At 44.8% G+C, this 18,646-nt stretch overlaps 1 protein-coding gene across 1 annotated transcript in view; it reads right to left on the bottom strand.

Moving 5' to 3' along the window:
* The window catches only part of PTPRG (protein tyrosine phosphatase receptor type G), a 687,996-nt gene that overhangs the window by 182,941 nt on the left and 486,409 nt on the right, over window positions 1–18,646 (bottom strand). Inside the window, exons 9-11 of the mRNA XM_075321067.1 lie at window positions 17,595–17,785; window positions 13,031–13,139; window positions 4,672–4,721 (exon numbers count right to left, since the gene is read on the bottom strand). Of these exons, the coding sequence (XP_075177182.1) occupies window positions 4,672–4,721; window positions 13,031–13,139; window positions 17,595–17,785 (350 nt within the window). The remainder of the gene's footprint in view (window positions 1–4,671; window positions 4,722–13,030; window positions 13,140–17,594; window positions 17,786–18,646) is intronic.

Below are 18,646 nucleotides of genomic sequence, written 5' to 3'. Positions count from 1 at the left end.
TGGTTCAGGACGTAGGTTGTTCATCGTTCCTGAGGCAGCACACATCGCTAAGTGTGACAACCCGGGAACGACGAACAACAACGTACCTGTGTTCTACCGGCAATGAGATGGGCGTGACGTTAATGCAGCTGGTCTCTGCCCCTCCACTTCTATTGGTGGGCCGCTGTGTGACGTCGCTGTGACAGCGAACGAACCTCCCTCTTACAAAAGTGGCTGTTTGCCGCCCACAGCGACGTCACTAGGAAGGTAAGTATGTGTGACGGGTACTAGCGATTTTCTCCGCCACGGGCAGCGATTTGCCCGTGACGCACATACGATGGGGGCGGGTGCTTTCACGAGCGACATCGCTAGCAATGTCGCTGCATGTAAAGCAGCCTTAAGGGCTCATATATTGTTTTTCTGCCTTCACTGTGGAGGATTGCCAAACCTTCATGTCTACCAACCCTTAAAACCAAGTGACCTGGAAAACCCCTTCCACATTTTGCAACTCTAGAGAGGTCCATGTGGTATCCGACTTGCATTGAGGAGAAAATGGTCCATGGGGCAGCAATCAAAGAAGCATTTTGCCATTTTTTGGAGGCACCTTTGAAGCCTTACACCTTTCTGAACCCCCAATTTAATCAGGGCATCTTATTATGGTGTAGACGTTCTACAAGACTTAAGGTAACCCTGCGCGAACCACAGATTAAATTAAGCTTCTGTATAATAGGGAATCAGAAATCGCCCAGGGCATTTTTTTGTTTCTTCTTACCGGATGCCACTTTAAAGGGATAGTACGACAAACGGTAGAACCCCCCCCCCCCAAAAACATTTGTAGATGTATACCAGTCAGAGGGAGACTGAGAGGACATTTTTGGTGTTCGTCAGGTGAATGGGGCTTATCGATAAATTTGGCAGAGGGGCCAGGAACTTTTTGGGTGAATATGGTAAATAGTAACTGCACTGAGTCTGTAGTGTCTAAGTCACAATATAAATATAAATATAAAACTCCAGAAAATTCTGCTCTTCAATAAGTCGCAGAAGTGGAAGACAATTTTCCGAGCTTAGATTTTAATTACATTTGTGTCCACCGGATGTCACCATTGTGTCATCTACAGTCAGCAGATTTCGCTCGTTAATGTGCCGCTTAGCGACAAAACAAAAAAAAAAATTGGCACAGAGTGAAGAATAAGGATTTCCTAACAACATTCAATTTACTTCCTCCGGACATAGAGTTTAAGGTCCATAGTAAAACTTGGATATAAAGTGCTACCTGTTATTATTACAGCTGCGAATGGCATAAGGCAATAGGCATATGAGGAGAAATAACTAATGCAGAAAGAAGGATAGATACATAGAAAGGCTACATAAGCAGAAAAATGGAAAAAGACAGACATATAGCCAGGAGGGATGGATGATTGGGTGGGTGGATGGATCGACGGGTGGCTGCACGAGTGGCTGGATCCACGGGTGGCTGCACGTGTGGCTGGATCGACGTGTGGCTGCACGAGTGGCTGGATCGACGGGTGGCTGCACGAGTGGCTGGATCGACGGGTGGCTGCACGAGTGGCTGGATCGACGGGTGGCTGCACGAGTGGCTGGATCGACGGGTGGCTGCACGAGTGGCTGGATCGACGGGTGGCTGCACGAGTGGCTGGATCGACGGGTGGATGCACGAGTGGCTGGATCGACGGGTGGCTGCACGAGTGGCTGGATCGACGGGTGGCTGCACGAGTGGCTGGATCGACGGGTGGCTGCACGAGTGGCTGGATCGACGGGTGGCTGCACGAGTGGCTGGATCGACGGGTGGCTGCACGAGTGGCTGGATCGACGGGTGGCTGCACGAGTGGCTGGATCGACGGGTGGCTGCACGAGTGGCTGGATCGACGGGTGGCTGCACGAGTGGCTGGATAGACGGGTGGCTGCACGAGTGGCTGGATAGACGGGTGGCTGCACGAGAGGCTGGATCGACGGGTGGCTGGATCGACGGGTGGCTGCACGAGTGGCTGGATCGACGGGTGGCTGGATCGACGGGTGGCTGCACGAGTGGCTGGATCGACGGGTGGCTGCACGAGTGGCTGGATCAACGGGTGGCTGCACGAGTGGCTGGATCGACGGGTGGCTGCACGAGTGGCTGGATCGACGGGTGGCTGCACGAGTGGCTGGATCGACGGGTGGCTGCACGAGTGGCTGGATCGACGGGTGGCTGGATCGACGGGTGGCTGCACGAGTGGCTGGATCGACGGGTGGCTGCACGAGTGGCTGGATCGACGGGTGGCTGCACGAGTGGCTGGATCGACGGGTGGCTGCACGAGTGGCTGGATCGACGGGTGGCTGCACGAGTGGCTGGATCGACGGGTGGCTGCACGAGTGGCTGGATCGACGGGTGGCTGCACGAGTGGCTGGATCGACGGGTGGCTGCACGAGTGGCTGGATCGACGGGTGGCTGCACGAGTGGCTGGATCGACGGGTGGCTGCACGAGTGGCTGGATCGACGGGTGGATGCACGAGTGGCTGGATCGACGGGTGGATGCACGAGTGGCTGGATCGACGGGTGGATGCACGAGTGGCTGGATCGACGGGTGGATGCACGAGTGGCTGGATCGACGGGTGGATGCACGAGTGGGTGGATCGACGGGTGGATGCACGAGTGGCTGGATCGACGGGTGGATGCACGAGTGGCTGGATCGACGGGTGGATGCACGAGTGGCTGGATCGACGGGTGGATGCACGAGTGGGTGGATGCATGAGTGGGTGGATCGACGGGTGGATGCATGAGTGGGTGGATGCATGAGTGGGTGGATCGACGGGTGGATGCATGAGTGGGTGGATGCATGAGTGGGTGGATCGACGGGTGGCTGCATGAGTGGGTGGATCGACGGGTGGCTGCATGAGTGGATGGATCGACGGGTGGCTGCATGAGTGGATGGATCGACGGGTGGATGCATGAGTGGATGGATCGACGGGTGGATGCATGAGTGGATGGATCGACGGGTGGATGCATGAGTGGATCGATGGATGAGTGGGTGGGTGGATGGATGGATGGATCGACGGGTGCATGGATGCATCGACAGATCAGTGGGTGGGTGGACAGTGTCATAGCGAAAGGTTTGGAGACTGAAACAAATTTAGGTTTTCACAAAGTTTGCTGCTTCAGTTTTTATAGTAGCAATACACATTAACTTTGGTTTGTTCTTTAGAAAAATCAGATAAATTACCAAAAAAATTGGAAAGTCATTCCTTGCCATGAACATTAACTTAAATCACAAAAGACTCCAAGGATTTTCACCAAATTTCAGCCCTGCCACAAAAATGCCCTGCTCACATCATTTCAGTGATTTTCTCATTAGCTCAGGAGAAAGCGTTTAAGAGAACAAGGAAGCAGATACCACTCTGACATGTTGATTGAATTAAAGATCAGGATGGTTGTTTTAAAAGGAGGCTGGTACCAGATATCATTGTCTTCTTCTATTAACCATGGTTACCTTTAAAGGAAACACTTGAAATCATCATGGCTTTGCATCCAAAGGGCTTTACAAGCAAGGACATTGCTGCTTGTAAGATTGCTCTCAAATCAACCATTTATCAAATCATCAAGATCCCACTAAGGACAACATCTGCAAGAAGTTTGTATGTTCTCCCCTTGTTTGAATGGGTTTCCTCCCACACTATAAAGACACTGATAGTGAACTTAGAGCGTGAGCCCCATTGGGGATAGTGATGATCATAACTGTAAAGTGTGGTGCAATTAATAGAACTATATTAATGAGTAAATAAACTTCAAAGTGAAATTTTCCTTTGCTGTAAAGGCGGCATCAAGGCACCCAAGAAAGTCCTGCAAGTGCCATGATCTTCTACTAAACAGGGTCAGTTAAAAACCAGTGCAGAGCTTGCTCAGGAATGGCAGCAGGCAGGTGTTAGTGTATCTACATGCATAATGAGGCAAAGACTTTTGGAGGCTAGAAGGGTGTCGAGAAGGACAATAAAAAAAGGACAGCCCAAAAAAGGAAGAAAACAAGTACAGTGAAATGTTGCAGTAAATTGCCTTAATTGTGGATGCGCGTAAAAGGTAATTTTCTTTGATAAAGCCCAATTTAGATTGAGTCATCTGGAAGAATGATTGTTTAGAGAACAAAAGTTGAGTGCTTCCATGAGTCGTATGTCATGCCAACAATAAAGAGACCATTCGTGCGTTCCCTCAAAGTTTTTCCCTAAGAATGCTTTGCAGAGGAGACCATGTCACAATGCAAATGTTCTAGCCAAGTGGCTCATTGAGCAAAACACTGAAATTTTGGGTCAGTGGCCAGGAAACTCCCCAAATGTCAATCCAATGGAGAACCTCTCGATAAACCTGAAAAAGTGGGTGGATAACCGAAATTACAGAAATTGTGATGGACTCCAAGCACTGATAAGACAAGAATGGGTCATCAAAAGCGGATATCCAACTGTCGTGGCGAAGGACAGAGGTCATGAAAAACTTAAATATTGAGTCTTTCATAGACTTGATATATTTGTCAATAAAGGTTTAAAAACTTATAAAAATGTTCACAATTGTTCTTCAAACCACAGAAGCATCCGACTAAAAATCTAAAAACAATGAAGCCAGTAAACGTTGTGATAGTCTCAAAACTTTGGCCGTGACCGTAGATCGACAGAAAGAAACATTGAAGAACTCGTCATTCCTATACTTACCACTCCTGTCTTCACAATTCTGGTCCCTTCAAAGATGCGGGTTGTGTTGGCTGAAAAAAGAAACAAAAAGAAGAACATGTATTTTTTTGTAATAAAACAGAACAGTTAAGAACAGTTTTATGGATTTTATGGTCTTAAGACGCTCCTACGCTCTTGTTCTTCACTACTGGCCTCCCCAGACATGTTGATGATGACCTACAGTACGACCAATATAATAGAAGTGTTCAGAGCTCAAAAACACTGGAATTTATTCAAGCAGACATTTATCTAAAAGTGGAAGATAACAAGACGTCTTGGTAGAAGGTGGAAGAGAATAGTAGAATGCCCCGAAATAGATTTCTACAAGGTTTACAGCCAGTGGCGTAATGTGAAGCTCATAGGCACCAATGCAGATCGCCAACAAGGCTCCCAATTATCATGGAATCATAAAATCATATAATGGTAGATTTGGAAGGGTCCTCAATTATCGCAAGTCTTCGATATGGTCTTTTTATATTGGCCAATGGGAGTTTTTGGGGTTCCGAGACTGTGTGCAATTGCAACCCATGCACCTATACTTACGCTCATGCATCAGTGGGTTCATACCGCGTCTTTTTCTGATGGGTAAACTCGGCCATTTTTCAAGCAGAAGACACTTCCTTTAGGAAACCTTTTTCTGGAGTTTTGTAAACTTGAGGTTTCCTGATTTTAGTGTTTGTTGGTCATTTCCTAAGAAAATACCTGAGTCTTCTGGATTTTTTTTTATTATCCCTCCCACTGACTTGTAAAGTATTGAACGTGTTCCTAGTGGATGAATAGACCCATTCTTTAGAGAATTTTTCAGCGCAAGGAGAAAAAACTATTGTCAGGGTAGACCCTCATCTATAGGTAGCCTGTAAAGAGTACGGAGCACCCGAGCATGGTAGTGCCCGCTCATCACTAGTTACGAGTATTGAGCACCCGAGCATGGTAGTGCCCGCTCATCACTAGTTACGAGTACTGAGCACCCGAGCATGGTAGTGCTCACTCATCACTGGTTACCAGTACTGAGCACCCGAGCATGGTAGTGCCCGCTCATCACTAGTTACGAGTACTGAGCACCCGAGCATGGTAGTGCCCGCTCATCACAAGTTACCAATGGGGGAGCGGATCCGGGACGAGAGAGCGAGAGAGAGCGAGAGAGAGCGAGAGTGAGAGCGCGATAGCGAGAGAGAGAGCGAGAGAGAGAGAGTGAGAGCGCAATAGCGAGAGAGCGAGAGAGAGCGAGAGAGCGCGCGAGAGAGCGCGCGAGAGAGCGCGCGAGAGAGCGCGCGAGAGAGCGCGCGAGAGAGCGAGCGAGAGAGAGCGCGAGAGAGCGCGAGAGAGAGCGAGAGAGAGCAAGAGAGAGCAAGAGAGCGAGAGAGAGCGAGAGAGAGCGAGAGAGAGCGAGAGCGAGCGAGAGCGAGAGAGAGCGAGAGCAAGAGCGAGGAGAGAGAGAGGAGAGAGAGAGGAGAGAGAGAGAGAGAGAGAGAGACGAACCCGGATCTGACCCTGAAACCGTGCGGATTCGGACTTTTACAGTTCGGATCCGCTCAACACTACTAGTTATGAGTACTGAGCACCCGAGCATGGTAGTGCCCGCTCATCACTAGTTACCAGTACTGAGCACCTGAGCATGGTAGTGCCCTCTCATCACTAGTTACCAGTACTGAGCACCTGAGCATGGTAGTGCCCGTTCATCACTAGTTACGAGTACAGAGCACCCGAGCATGGTAGTGCCTGCTCATCACTAGTTACAAGTACAGAGCACCCGAGCATGGTAGTGCTCACTCATTGCTAATAACCAGTCAAAATCTGCTTTACACTGATGAGGGGCAACACCCTAAAACAGTTGCATGTAGAGGAGCTCCGGGATGGCATTTATCCATGTTCATGTGGCAAGGCTCGTTAAAGGGCCAGCCATGGACTTGCAGTGGAGCTACTTCTAGGTGATACATGAGAGTCTGTTTGGTTCTACAAAAAAACTATTTTGCATACTTTTCTTTCATGGAGCGTCCCCCGTAAATCTGTAAACGTAGCTGGTCTCTAAGTAGAAGAAGTATTTGCCCCACATTACAATAGATTACACATGGTTTGTTGCATTTAGGGGTAAATGTTCTCCTCCCCTAGGGCGGAGGTTTGTCAGGTATGTACATGTTTTGTACCATTGTTAGAACACTTACATCTGATTAGATTAACTGTTAATGTCATGGAAGTATCTGACTGTATTCACAAATAAGGCATAATCTGCGTCTCTCTCCACTGAGTGGTTGGAGTGAAGGACATTAAGAGAACATAAATGACGGACAGATACATTAGCCAGCAATGATATAGGCGAGAGAATAACCCTGGTCACGTCAGCAGTAAATCCCAGTGTATGGACAGTGATACGCACATTAGTAAACATTACTATTTGACTTTTTCATTATGTGGGTTTTTACTTCAAGTAAATATGTCAGCAGGTTTTTGCTATCGCATCTAAAAACAGCATAATGTAGGCAAAGAGATCCTGAATCCAACGGTGTATCACTTAGTTTTCTGGGTGCAGCCATTCTGACATAGTTTTTAGATTAAACAATGCAGCAGAGCATAGAAAGCTGGCCCTGCCCACATCAGGCTATCTATAAACAAGGTCTATAGTCAGTGAGCTGCTTTTCACATGAAGGGGTGCGGTCAGACTAGCTCATGTAGTAAAGCAATGATAAGCGCCTGGTGCTAAAACAATCATTGCAACTAAACAGCATAGAGCATGATCAGAAGCATCTCTAAAATCTGTGCTTCAACCCCTACCATATGACGTTTTGATATTACATAGCAAAAGTCTGCTGACATATTTCCTTTAAAGGGGTGGTACAGAACTAAAATTAATTTTAATCCTAAATGTTAATTTAATGACATATCCAACCTAGTTTGTAATATATTTTTTTAATTAAAAAGTAGCCCTACAATTCCCAGACTTTTTATTTTCATTTTTTACTACTCTCTATTAGATGACACTATCTTTAAGAGCAGCAGGCACACTCATGAGAGACTTCGTACATACTACTGACCACGAGTGACCTATGGAGCTTTGTTGTCAGAACAAAGCTCCATATGAGTCAATGGATGTCATGGGACATTAAACCGTGGGATTACAGCAGAACTTTGAAGATATGTGTGTGTGTGTGTCTGTGTTTTTAACTTACCGGGTTAGTAATGGGAGTGTCTGATAAAGGCTTCTCCATTACTAACCCATGGACTTGATGACAGGCGACATTACACAACTGACATCAACCCCAAAAGTATTATCCCGATTGGTACATCACCAGGTCAATCAGGAAAACCAGGCAAGGTGCAAGAATTAGCACATCTAAGGGATGCGACACTTCTGGGGCAACTGCGGGCTGCTATTTTTAGGCTGGGAAGTGCCAAATAAGTTTAGTTCGAAGGAGTGGAGGGATTTTTATTTCTGTAGTTTACTGCTCATTGCCTAGATTCTTGGCCATTTCTCCTGTCTATAGAGGTGGCTGGTCTTCTAGGTAGGTATTAGAGCACATGTAAGCTTTTTTATTATAGAGCTTGAAAGTGCTGTTCTGAAACAGCCTGGATCTGGTCAGACTCAGCCCCCTGCCAACGCTGCAAAGGCAAAGTTGTGCCTGCTTGCAGCATGGGGGGAGAGTGCAGAATTTGTCTGACAGCGAACATAGTTTAGCCGGGAGAGCAGCAATATCATTGGTCTAAACCAGTGTTTCCCAAACTCCAGTCCTCATGGCCCCCAACAAGTCATGTTTTCAGGATTTCCTTACTATTGAACAGGTGGTGGAATCATTATCAAGGCATCACCTGTGCTCTATTAAGGAAATCCTGAAAACATGACCTGTTGGGGGCTATGAGGACTGGAGTTTGGGAACCACTGGTCTAAACTGTCAATCATCAGGAGCACACCACCTCCAGCAAGCAGATAACTAGGACGGGGATAAGTGTGCTCCTGAAGAAAGGCTCACACTTCAAAAATAAATTTACATTTACAGGGGGTACAACTATTAGGACCCCAATGATTGTAAAGATCCCAAAGTCCCCTTTGTGAATTAAGCCATAGTGCATGTGTCAGCGCCGCTTTCTTCATTTTTATGGGATGGACCGCTTGGCTAGTAGGGATGATCGAATACTTCGATTATTCGGCTTCACGAATATTTTCCGAATACGTCGCCGCTATTCAACTATTCGCGAATATTCGACGCGCAATGTAAGTCTATGGGAAACCCGAAAAACAACTATTCGGAACTATTCGGGCTTCCCATAGACTTACATTGCGCATTGAATAGTCGATTAGCGACGAGGTATTCGGAAAATATTCGCGAAGCCGAATAATCAAAGTATTCGATCATTCCTATTGGCTAGTGTCCGTCAGTGCCATGAAAAAGTGTATGGAGCAGTTCGATATTCTCAATGAATTTCTTAAAATTGTACATACAACAGTGACTTTTTTAGAATGGCAATTTGTGCCATGTTTCCATCAATTTGCAAATGACTGGCAAGTTGACGTTAAACCTAAAAGACGAGTTGTTATGAGACGGGTTCATTCTTCTTGGTATATAATGGGTTTTTTAAGCTTTCCAAATTGATATATTTGGATATTAATGGTTCTCCTCGGAAGCGAGCGCTACCCATGTTCTCGACTGTGGTTGGGTCACCGGTAAAGAAAGTTCTGATGCATGGGGTAAGTAACGTTCCACAGCTCGGGGCCTCTCCAGAGCCAACAACAGATGCACTAATTAAGCTTAACAGATTGATTTAGGATCTTATGTGAAGACTTGCAAGTTCAGCAGCTCTCGCTCCATTACTCCTCTGTAGGGGCTGTCAGCAGGCAGTGTCTATCCAGATTAATTTTCAGGTTTACCATCCATGAAAACATCAACTTTTTACACTCTACAAAAGTACCTAGTAAATATTTGCTTAATTTCCAATTTTTGGACTAACAATATCGGGCTTATTCTTTTCCGTTCTGGGCATTTGCCGACCCAATGACCGCCGGTATAGGTCACAGAGCTAGGCAAACAAATAGTTAATTTATTTTGCATATCTTAATTACAAAGCGCAATACGCCGATTTGATTTCTGACAGCTCATTTTTAGAATACCGTGAACTGGGTACCGTAATTAATTGGTTTGATTGAAAATTAGAAAGATACAAAAACAGCCAAATAACACAGCAAAATGAAAAATATATACATATATATCATTTATGGAAAAAAATATTTTTTAAAAGAATTTTTAATTAAAATATAAATTGATTAAAATCAAAAGATTTTTAATTTTTAAAAAAAGGAAAGTAAAAATAACCTTATGTATATACAGTAAGATACGCATTATGGCGAAAAAAACGAGGCCACCATATAAAAAATAAGAAAAAACGTAAATAAATAAAAAAAAAAAAAGGTAGATTCTGATTAACAAACAAATATCAGCCAGTTGTCACTCATCTTTCTAAATTTTATACACATACAGTATATACCACTCAAAAAGTTTGGGATATTTGTCTTTCGGGTGAAATTCCTGGATGACCCTACAATGCCCTTTTCAGGTGACCTTAACTTGACCTTCTCTAATCTTTTGGATACTCATGTCCAACTGTTCAATGTTTCCGCACCTTTTGCGCAACTTGCTCTTCTCTAACTTGGAGCTTAATGGCAAAATTCACAAGAGGTGTTGATCCATGAATCGCCCAATAATTTTATAAGAATAATTTTATTAATTTAATAAGAATTTGGGGATTCGATTAGAAATCTGTATTAAACCATCTTCCTCATCACGTGACCAAGATGACACCTAACAATTGATCTGCAGTACCGTGGCATTGTGAGGCTTCAAGCAGGATGTTCTCAGCCACTGAGCTTAGAGTGTCACCAGAAGGTTGTACAGAGACACAGAGAGACTGGAAGAGTCACAGAAACGTGGAGAAGTGGCTACATCCCAGACTGATGACCGCTTCATTGTGAACAATGCCCTTCAGAACAAGATGATGAATTCCATATAACTCCAGGCACATTTTAAGGGAAGTTAGAGGCACCCAAGTGTCATATAAGAACTTTTAAAACAGTTTGCATCAGTGGAGTCTCCATGCTAGACGACCTGCAAGGTACCCGACCGCACCACCAGGCACAGGTATCATCTACGCTGGATGAGGAACCAGGGGTCCTCAGTGCTATTCACTGATGAAAGTTGATTCACGCTGAGAAGAAATGATGACCGCCAACAATATTGGAGACATCAAGGAGAGCACTGTACATTAGCCACTGGTGGTGGTGTTTTGTAGTGGGCCGGTGTGTCTGGTCAGTGCAGAATGGACCTGCACTGTGTGAATGGTACAGTGACAGCTCCTACTACTACAATAACATTAATCCAGTCATTGTGGCTCTGCATGAACAATACCGGCCTAAAATCTTCATGGACGACAATGCTCCAGCTCATCAAGTGGCTGCTTCAGACTGGGGAACGTCAAATGGAGCGGCTGCACTTTCTCCAGACCTGAACCCCATAGACAAACCTATGGGATCAACTTAACTCTGTACCCCAAAACCTTTATGACCTGGGTGCCGCCCTTCAAGAAGAGTGGGATGCCACGTAACTCCACTTTTGACCAGTAAGAGGCAGTATTTTCAGCTGTAATTGCTGCTCAAGGCCACATGATGAGACATTGACATTTTTGGAGGGCGTATACCCACCACTTGTGTTGGCTTTTGTTTCAAGAAACAGTATGAGATGAGGAAATCACCATTGCTGCTTCTATTTAATGTCCTGCTTTCATTATAAATATCACTGTAGCGTGAACTTTTTACATTTTCCATAAATTTCCTCCGAAAGCCAAATATTCTTAACTTTTTGCGAGTAGTGTATATATATTTATATGTATTTACATATAAATATATATACACACTACTCACAAAAAGTTAAGAATGCTGTGAAGCCCTCGCAAACCAATAGATTTTGGATTAATCCTTCTAAAGCAGATATTTTGCTACCACCATGGTTTATGGGAATAATTTACTCAATAACAGGGTAGACTTGGACAACATGGGGTTTTTTCTTTAGTTTTCCCTGCTGGTTGAGAGCACAGAGAAAAAAAACCCCATAAAGTACAAAAAGTACAAAAGGAAAATAATTTGCTCGACCTTGGTCCAGCAGCTACGTCATTAATCCATTGTGCCGGATCAGAGCACTGCAAACCTCCTACCGGCATCCCCTATGCGTCTTCTGATAAGGTGGCTGTTGTGACGTTAATACAATACGGGACGCAAGACACGTGATGTTGCAGTGGTCTACTAATTGTAGAAGGCACCTTTGATGCCACAATTTGTAGAACTTTAAAAAGAGGTCCGGTTCGGTGGCCATAGACTACAAATAAGCCTGCTAGGCCTGGGTTTTGTTAATCTTTTTGCTCAACTCTAAATGGTTTTGGGCAATAGAAGGTCACAGCGTTTGGCTGTGCAATATGCTCCATGATTCTCCATTGTTCTGCTATTCATTGATATGGGTAGCTCTTCTGCTGAATTAATCTCTCCCCATTTTAGACCCAGCAGGAGCTCGCCTTCTACCCAGCTGCTGATCATTAGCATTCTCTTCGGGCTTATGTACCCCTTCCTTCCCAGGACTGGTGCTGGTGATATTTTTCAGTTTATTCAATCTCTGGATGCAAGCAGGTGGCTTGTACTCCTCTGCGGTATTCTTGCAGAAAGCTTTGCTGAACTTCTACCTGAGTCATCTGTAGATAAGTAGTACATGCTTTTCTCGGATGTGTCCTCTTTATGTCGTCTATAGTAATTAGTGGGGTTGACGATGAGCTCATCCCACCCGTTCCCTATTTAGGGTCCAGCACTAGGGATATCTAGGGTCAGGTATCCAAATCGGCACATAGGTGTGGAACCTATCTAGGGTGGTGAAAGCTTATCGAATCCATTTCCTATTTAGGGTCCAGCACTAGGGATATCTAGGGTCAGGTATCGGCTCGGCGCATAGGTGCGGAACCTATCTAGGGTGGTGAAAGCTCATCCCATCCATTCCCTAGTTAAGGCCCAGCACTAGGGATATCTAGGGTCAGGTATCCGGCCCGGCGTATAGGTGAGGAACCTATCTAGGGTGGTGAGGGACTCCAGTATCCAGCAGTAGGGATACCTATGGTCAGGTATTCGGCCTGGCGCATAGGTGCGGAACCTATCTAGGGTGGTGAGGGAATCCAGGGACCAGCAGTAGGTTTTGTCAGGGGTCACCATCTCCCCCTTCCCTAGACACAGGGTTTCCCTTCCCTTTTCCAAAGCTCTTGGTACCTCACCATACCTAGCATGACAATAAACATATCCATCCCCGAAACCGGAAGGATTTCTTACCTTGAAAAAGCATTGTTTGGCTAAAGTCACTCCGCATGTCGTTGCGACACACCGCCTGCACTCTGAACAGGTAGAGGATATCGGGCGAGACGTGATTAATGGTGACATTCTGTATACAAAAAAAAAAAAGAAAAAAAAAACAAAAAACATGGTGACAAGGTTCGTTAGCAACAAGAAGACTCGACATTCTTGAAGTAAGGAAGACGACAACAGCTGGGAATATTCCCCGACTCTTACTGTACCGTACGATATTTATATATTCATATCACACTCTAAAACACTCGCCCAAAAAGCTCCGAGTCCCTAAATACACTACAAGGTATTAATTTAAAACTGTCATGGATGTCATTAAAAAAGCAATTTTAAGAGCTCAATAATGCTCGCCTTCACAAAGAAACGTCGGGAAATATTTATGCGGCCAATAAAATGATAGATCAGTCGGAATCTATGTATTTTTCACTTGTTTGTCTCTCTGGCTTTTATGCCTTTTTTTATGGAGCAATAAAACCGATGAAGTGTCTGTGCTACATGCCCAAGCCAAAGGCGATATCATAAGTAGCCCCCGTAAATAATGAGCGCGGAGCACACCCCTCTCTACCTCAATTTACTTCTCAAGTAGAACATTGAAATGTCCTTTGTTACAGGGTAAAAAAAAAATGTCACCGGCGGAGCGGAAGACAGCAGAACCGTCTGTCCCCAGACGCCCCACGTGTTATTAGACTATCACACAATGTACTATACACAGAACGGACGGAGTAGGAGGACAGAGGATGGCTGACTACAAATACATTCACGCTTTGGTGTGCTGAAAAAGAAAAAGCAAAAAGTACAAGATACTTTAAGCTTTTACTCAACTTTTTGCTTTAACTTTTAATCTTACCACCACTATTTTTTTTTATTGATAGGTAGGCCATCAATATCTGATCGGTGGTGGTGCAACATCTGGAAATCTCTCTGATCAGGTGCTCTTAGAACAAGGCAAAGCTACAATGGTTGTGGCACCACCCCCTAGGATCTCCAGTACCTGGTCATGGCCACAAAAAATGATGGAGCTACTGTATTCTGCCATCATCTGTGAACTTCTATCCACCACCGATTGGGGTGCCAGTTGTCACTCCACCGATAAAATATTAATGGCCTATGCTAAAGTTAGGCAATTAATAAAAACATGATCCAGAAAGAGAAAAAAAAAAAAAAAATAAAAAATCGGCACTTGCTATAACATGAAATCCAAAAGCGCTTCTACGGGTCCTTATAATCATTGTATGGACCCGTAGAAGCGCATTTGTATGAAACGGCTGTTGTCCTCCAGAATCTGGCCTCGGACCGGCACAATTTTAATGCACCATTCTCAATAAAGCCTGGATTTCATGTTATGGAGAGTGCCACTTTTTTCTTCTTTTTCTGGACTTGTTTTCCCTTATGAGTGAGCACCGCTATCCAGCAGTACTCAGGAGTTCCCATTTTCTCCCCAGCTATCTACAGCACAGGACCAGGCAATCAGATGGTATGTGACTGCATTTGTCCTTCTTTTATAAAGCAATAAAAAGAATAACAGCTGGTGAGGAGCAGGGCCAGGAAGGAGACTCAGACATCCCCACCATTAAGGGTATCTCTGAGACTAGGGATAGCACAGGGCCCAACTAATCTGAAGGTTAGCTTAGGGGCCCCGGTTTTCTGCCATCACCATAGTCCCCTATGACAGTATGCTAGTTCAGATGATTGTAAAATAAAAACATTACATTTCATTAAAGAAATAAAAATGTACATTGACAAGTTTTAGGTGGACAAGTATAGATACTTTATATAGAAAGGGAAGCAATATGGCAGATTTTTTTTTCTTGTGATGTTTTATGGCCCGCTGATAATAGCATTGCCTATCGCTTATAGCAAAGATAAAATATTCCTGAATTTCAATTAATTTTACATAATTAATATCCTGTTCCATACATCTAGTCGAATTCATGAATTGACAGTGATATGAACTATATTCTCAAGGCAAGTTGCTTTTGCTAATTATTGCACTTGCAGCTCCATCCCCCTCACACCCCCCCAAACTGCCGTCCCTTATGATAATGTAATAGTTACAAAGAAAAACCATCCTGGAACATTGTAACCTTGTGCGTCGTTCAATTGATTCCTTCTCTATTCTCTGAACCGGAGTGGTTCCTTACGTGACCCAGATAACAATGTCTAGTGGGGGAACAGAAAATATAAATGGAAATGAAGGAAAGTAATCTTTATCTGGGAGTGTTATTGTGGAAGTTATGGAGCCGGCCCAGAGGACTGCACATTCAGAAATAAAATAATATGAAAAAAAAGTCATTAGGAAATGTATTGTAGGCCCTGGCATTTTTCATGTACATACACAATTCCAGATTCCGTTCCGTTACCAGCCGGTTCAGATTAACATTAAATGAAGCTCTCTGAAACCCGCGAGTGTTACTTTGATTCGTTTGCAAGGGCAAAAAGAAAATGTGCGCGGGTTTAAAGAGGAGAATGCTGAACGAGGAAATCCGAAAATAGTTTGGAGCTGAAATAATATTTGCATTTAAAAGCATTTTTTTCTCCGACTGGTCAAATCTTTCCTTAACACTTCGACTATTAGGGTTTGCCCTCAACCATACGCTAATAATAATTGGATTCCTATTTGTAGAAGTCGGTTGTATCCCAAAAAAAGAGAGTCAGTTAACCTGATGGATGGTTTGGAAGCAAAATGTCATTTACTCTTGCACTCGGGGCAAAATATATATATATTCCTTTTGTGCTATTGAAGTGTCTGGGATATCTAGTTAGCCTGGATTAAAAATGGGTCATGTGCTGGAAAAAAAAGAAGGTGACTTCGAGGCAGCAATCAGGATGGAGCGCAACTTCGTAAAACAGATCAGATCTCATTTTCGTCTACTGTGACGGCAAACGTGGAACTGTAGAAGACTTGCTCTAGTAGGAATGCCGATAGGTGGCTCCGCGGGGAAGAGAGCACTTCTTAAAACAGAAGGTCTTCGAAAAGACCATTCCACTTAAACCTTGCAAGTTGCCAAAATGTAGGTGGCTCCGAGGGAAGGAGAGCACTTTTTTTGAACAAAAGGTTTTTGTAAAGACCTTCCCACTTAAACCTTGCAAGCTGCAAAAAATTTATGTGGCTCCGCGGGTAGGAAAGCACTTTTTACAAAAGGTCTTCCAAAAAACCATTCCACTGAAACCTTGCAAGCTGCCAAAATGTAGGTGGTTCTGAGGGAAGGAGAGCACTTCTTTGAACAAAAGGTTTTTGAAAAGACCTTTCCGCTTAAACCTTGCAAGTTGCCAAAATTTAGGTGGCTCCACAGATCGCAGAGCACTTCTTAGAACAGGTGGTCTTTAAAAAGCCCTTTCTGCTTAAACTTTGGAAGTTGCCAAAATTTATGTGGCTCCACAGGTAAGAAAGCACATCTTAGAACAGGTGGTCCTTGATATGACCGTTCCGCTAAACTTTTCAAGTTGCCAAAATTTAGGTGATTCCACGGGTAGGAGAGCACATTTTAGAACAGAAGGTCTTCGAAAAGACCTTTCCACTTAAACCTTGCAAGTTGCCAAAATTTAGATGGCTCCACAGGTAGGAGAGCACTTCTTAGAACAAAAGTTTTCGAAAAGACCATTCCACTTAAACCTTGCAAGTTGTCAAAATTTAGGTTGCTCCATGGGTAGGAGAGCACTTTGAACAAAAGGTCTTCAAATAAACCACTCCACTTAAACTTTGCAAGTTGCCAAAATGTAGGTGGTTCTGAGAGAAGGAGAGCACTTCTTTGAACAAAAGGTTTTTGAAAAGACCTTTCCGCTTAAACCTTGCAAGTTGCCAAAATGTAGGTGGCTCCGAGGTCAGCAGAGCACTTTGAACAAAAGGTCTTCGAAAAGACCTTTCTGCTTAAACCTTGCAAGTTGGCAAAATTTAGGTGGCTCCGCGAATAGGAGAGTGCTTCTTAGAACAGAAGGTCTTCAAAAAGACCTTTCCACTTAAACCTTGCAAGTTGCCAAAATTTAGGTGGCTCAGTGGGTAAAAGAGCCCTTCTTATTACAGAAGGTCATCAAAAAGACCTTTCCGTTTAAACCTTACAAATGGTTAAGGAGGCCACCTTCAATAAGTTGGAATTGTGCTTTTTGATGAGCTTTTGGCTTGCAAAGGGCCCATATACTGTTCTTGCACAGTGGCCCTTTCGCTGACGGTCACAGACAAGTATGTGCAAGAATAATATATGGGCCCTTTTCAGTTCAATAAAAAAAATGCACAGTTCCACCAGCACTGGAGGTAAAAATGGGCCCCCTTAGCTCTTGGGCCCCAATGCAACTGCAACAATTTGTATGTCCACCCCTGGACCTTTTCCCGTTTGTAAAACGCAAAGGTCTCTCGGTGGCTCAGTGGTTAGGTATTTAGAAAAATCCTTCCCCATCGGTTTTAGAGATGTGGCCACTATTGTAGAGTAGTGAACCACCTAGACAACTCCAGAAATTTTGAGAATGAACGAACGTGCCCCCCCACTCCGAAAAAGAGTTCCTACAACATAAAACTGATTGCCCAGGATAAAATTACCAGTTCTTTTTCACTGTCGTTGTCTTTAATGTAAGTCTTCTCTTTTTCTTCATCATTTTTGGTCCAGCTGTAAGACACCATGTAGGTCATGATTGGAGGGTGGTAAACAAACGTCGGCTTCTTCCAAGAAACAACTAATGCTGTCTTGTTAACTGGTTGCACTGTCATGCTGACCGGTGGGGAGCTGCAGACTAAAAAGACAAAATACATGGTTACTCTCTAGGATTTAATTAACAGAATGTCAAATATACATTAGGCTATACATCAATCTGAGCCGGTTAGGAAGAAGGTTTTATGGGCAGACACAAGCCTTTAAAGAATGTGTCTTAAATGGTTTCTCGAGTACATAAATTCCAAACACATTCAAATCTGTGCCCGTACAGGTGACAATGTACGAAAAGAACAAATAAGGCAGGTGGGGGTCATCAGATTTGTAGGATCAAAACTAAGTGTTCTCATGAAGTCTGCAAAGTACTCCAAAGAAAAGTGCACAAGACAAAATGACTGTTCAAACCAAGCACGGGCCTCAAAACAGCCTTGGAATGGTCAAGCAGTTCAGTGCACCTTCCTGCCTTTTTGTTTTATAATTATCACTGCCCCCATTATGCCTTGATTGACAGCCAGATTGCTGCATGGATGGAAGGAAAACAAGCAAATGTAAAAGGTGCGCTTAACTGCTTGGCCACACCAGGGGTGCGCTGAACCGCTTGGCCACACCAGGGGCGCGCTGAACCGCTTGGCCACACCAGGGGCGCGCTGAACTGCTTGGCCCCGCCAGGGGCACGCTGAACTGCTTGGCCCCGCCAGGGGCGCGCTGAACTGCTTGGCCCCGCCAGGGGCGCGCTGAACTGCTTGGCCCCGCCAGGGGCGCGCTGAACTGCTTGGCCACGCCAGGGGCGCGCTGAACTGCTTGGCCACGCCAGGGGCGCGCTGAACTGCTTGGCCACGCCAGGGGCGCGCTGAACTGCTTGGCCACGCCAGGGGCGCGCTGAACTGCTTGGCCACGCCAGGGGCGCGCTGGACTGCTTGGCCACACCAGGGGCGCGCTGGAC

Source organism: Anomaloglossus baeobatrachus, chromosome 8 (assembly GCF_048569485.1).
Source record: "Anomaloglossus baeobatrachus isolate aAnoBae1 chromosome 8, aAnoBae1.hap1, whole genome shotgun sequence".
Lineage (NCBI taxonomy): Eukaryota > Metazoa > Chordata > Amphibia > Anura > Aromobatidae > Anomaloglossus > Anomaloglossus baeobatrachus.
The sequence above is the reverse complement of the archived record's forward strand: the minus strand, read 5'-3'. Positions and strand labels throughout refer to the sequence as shown.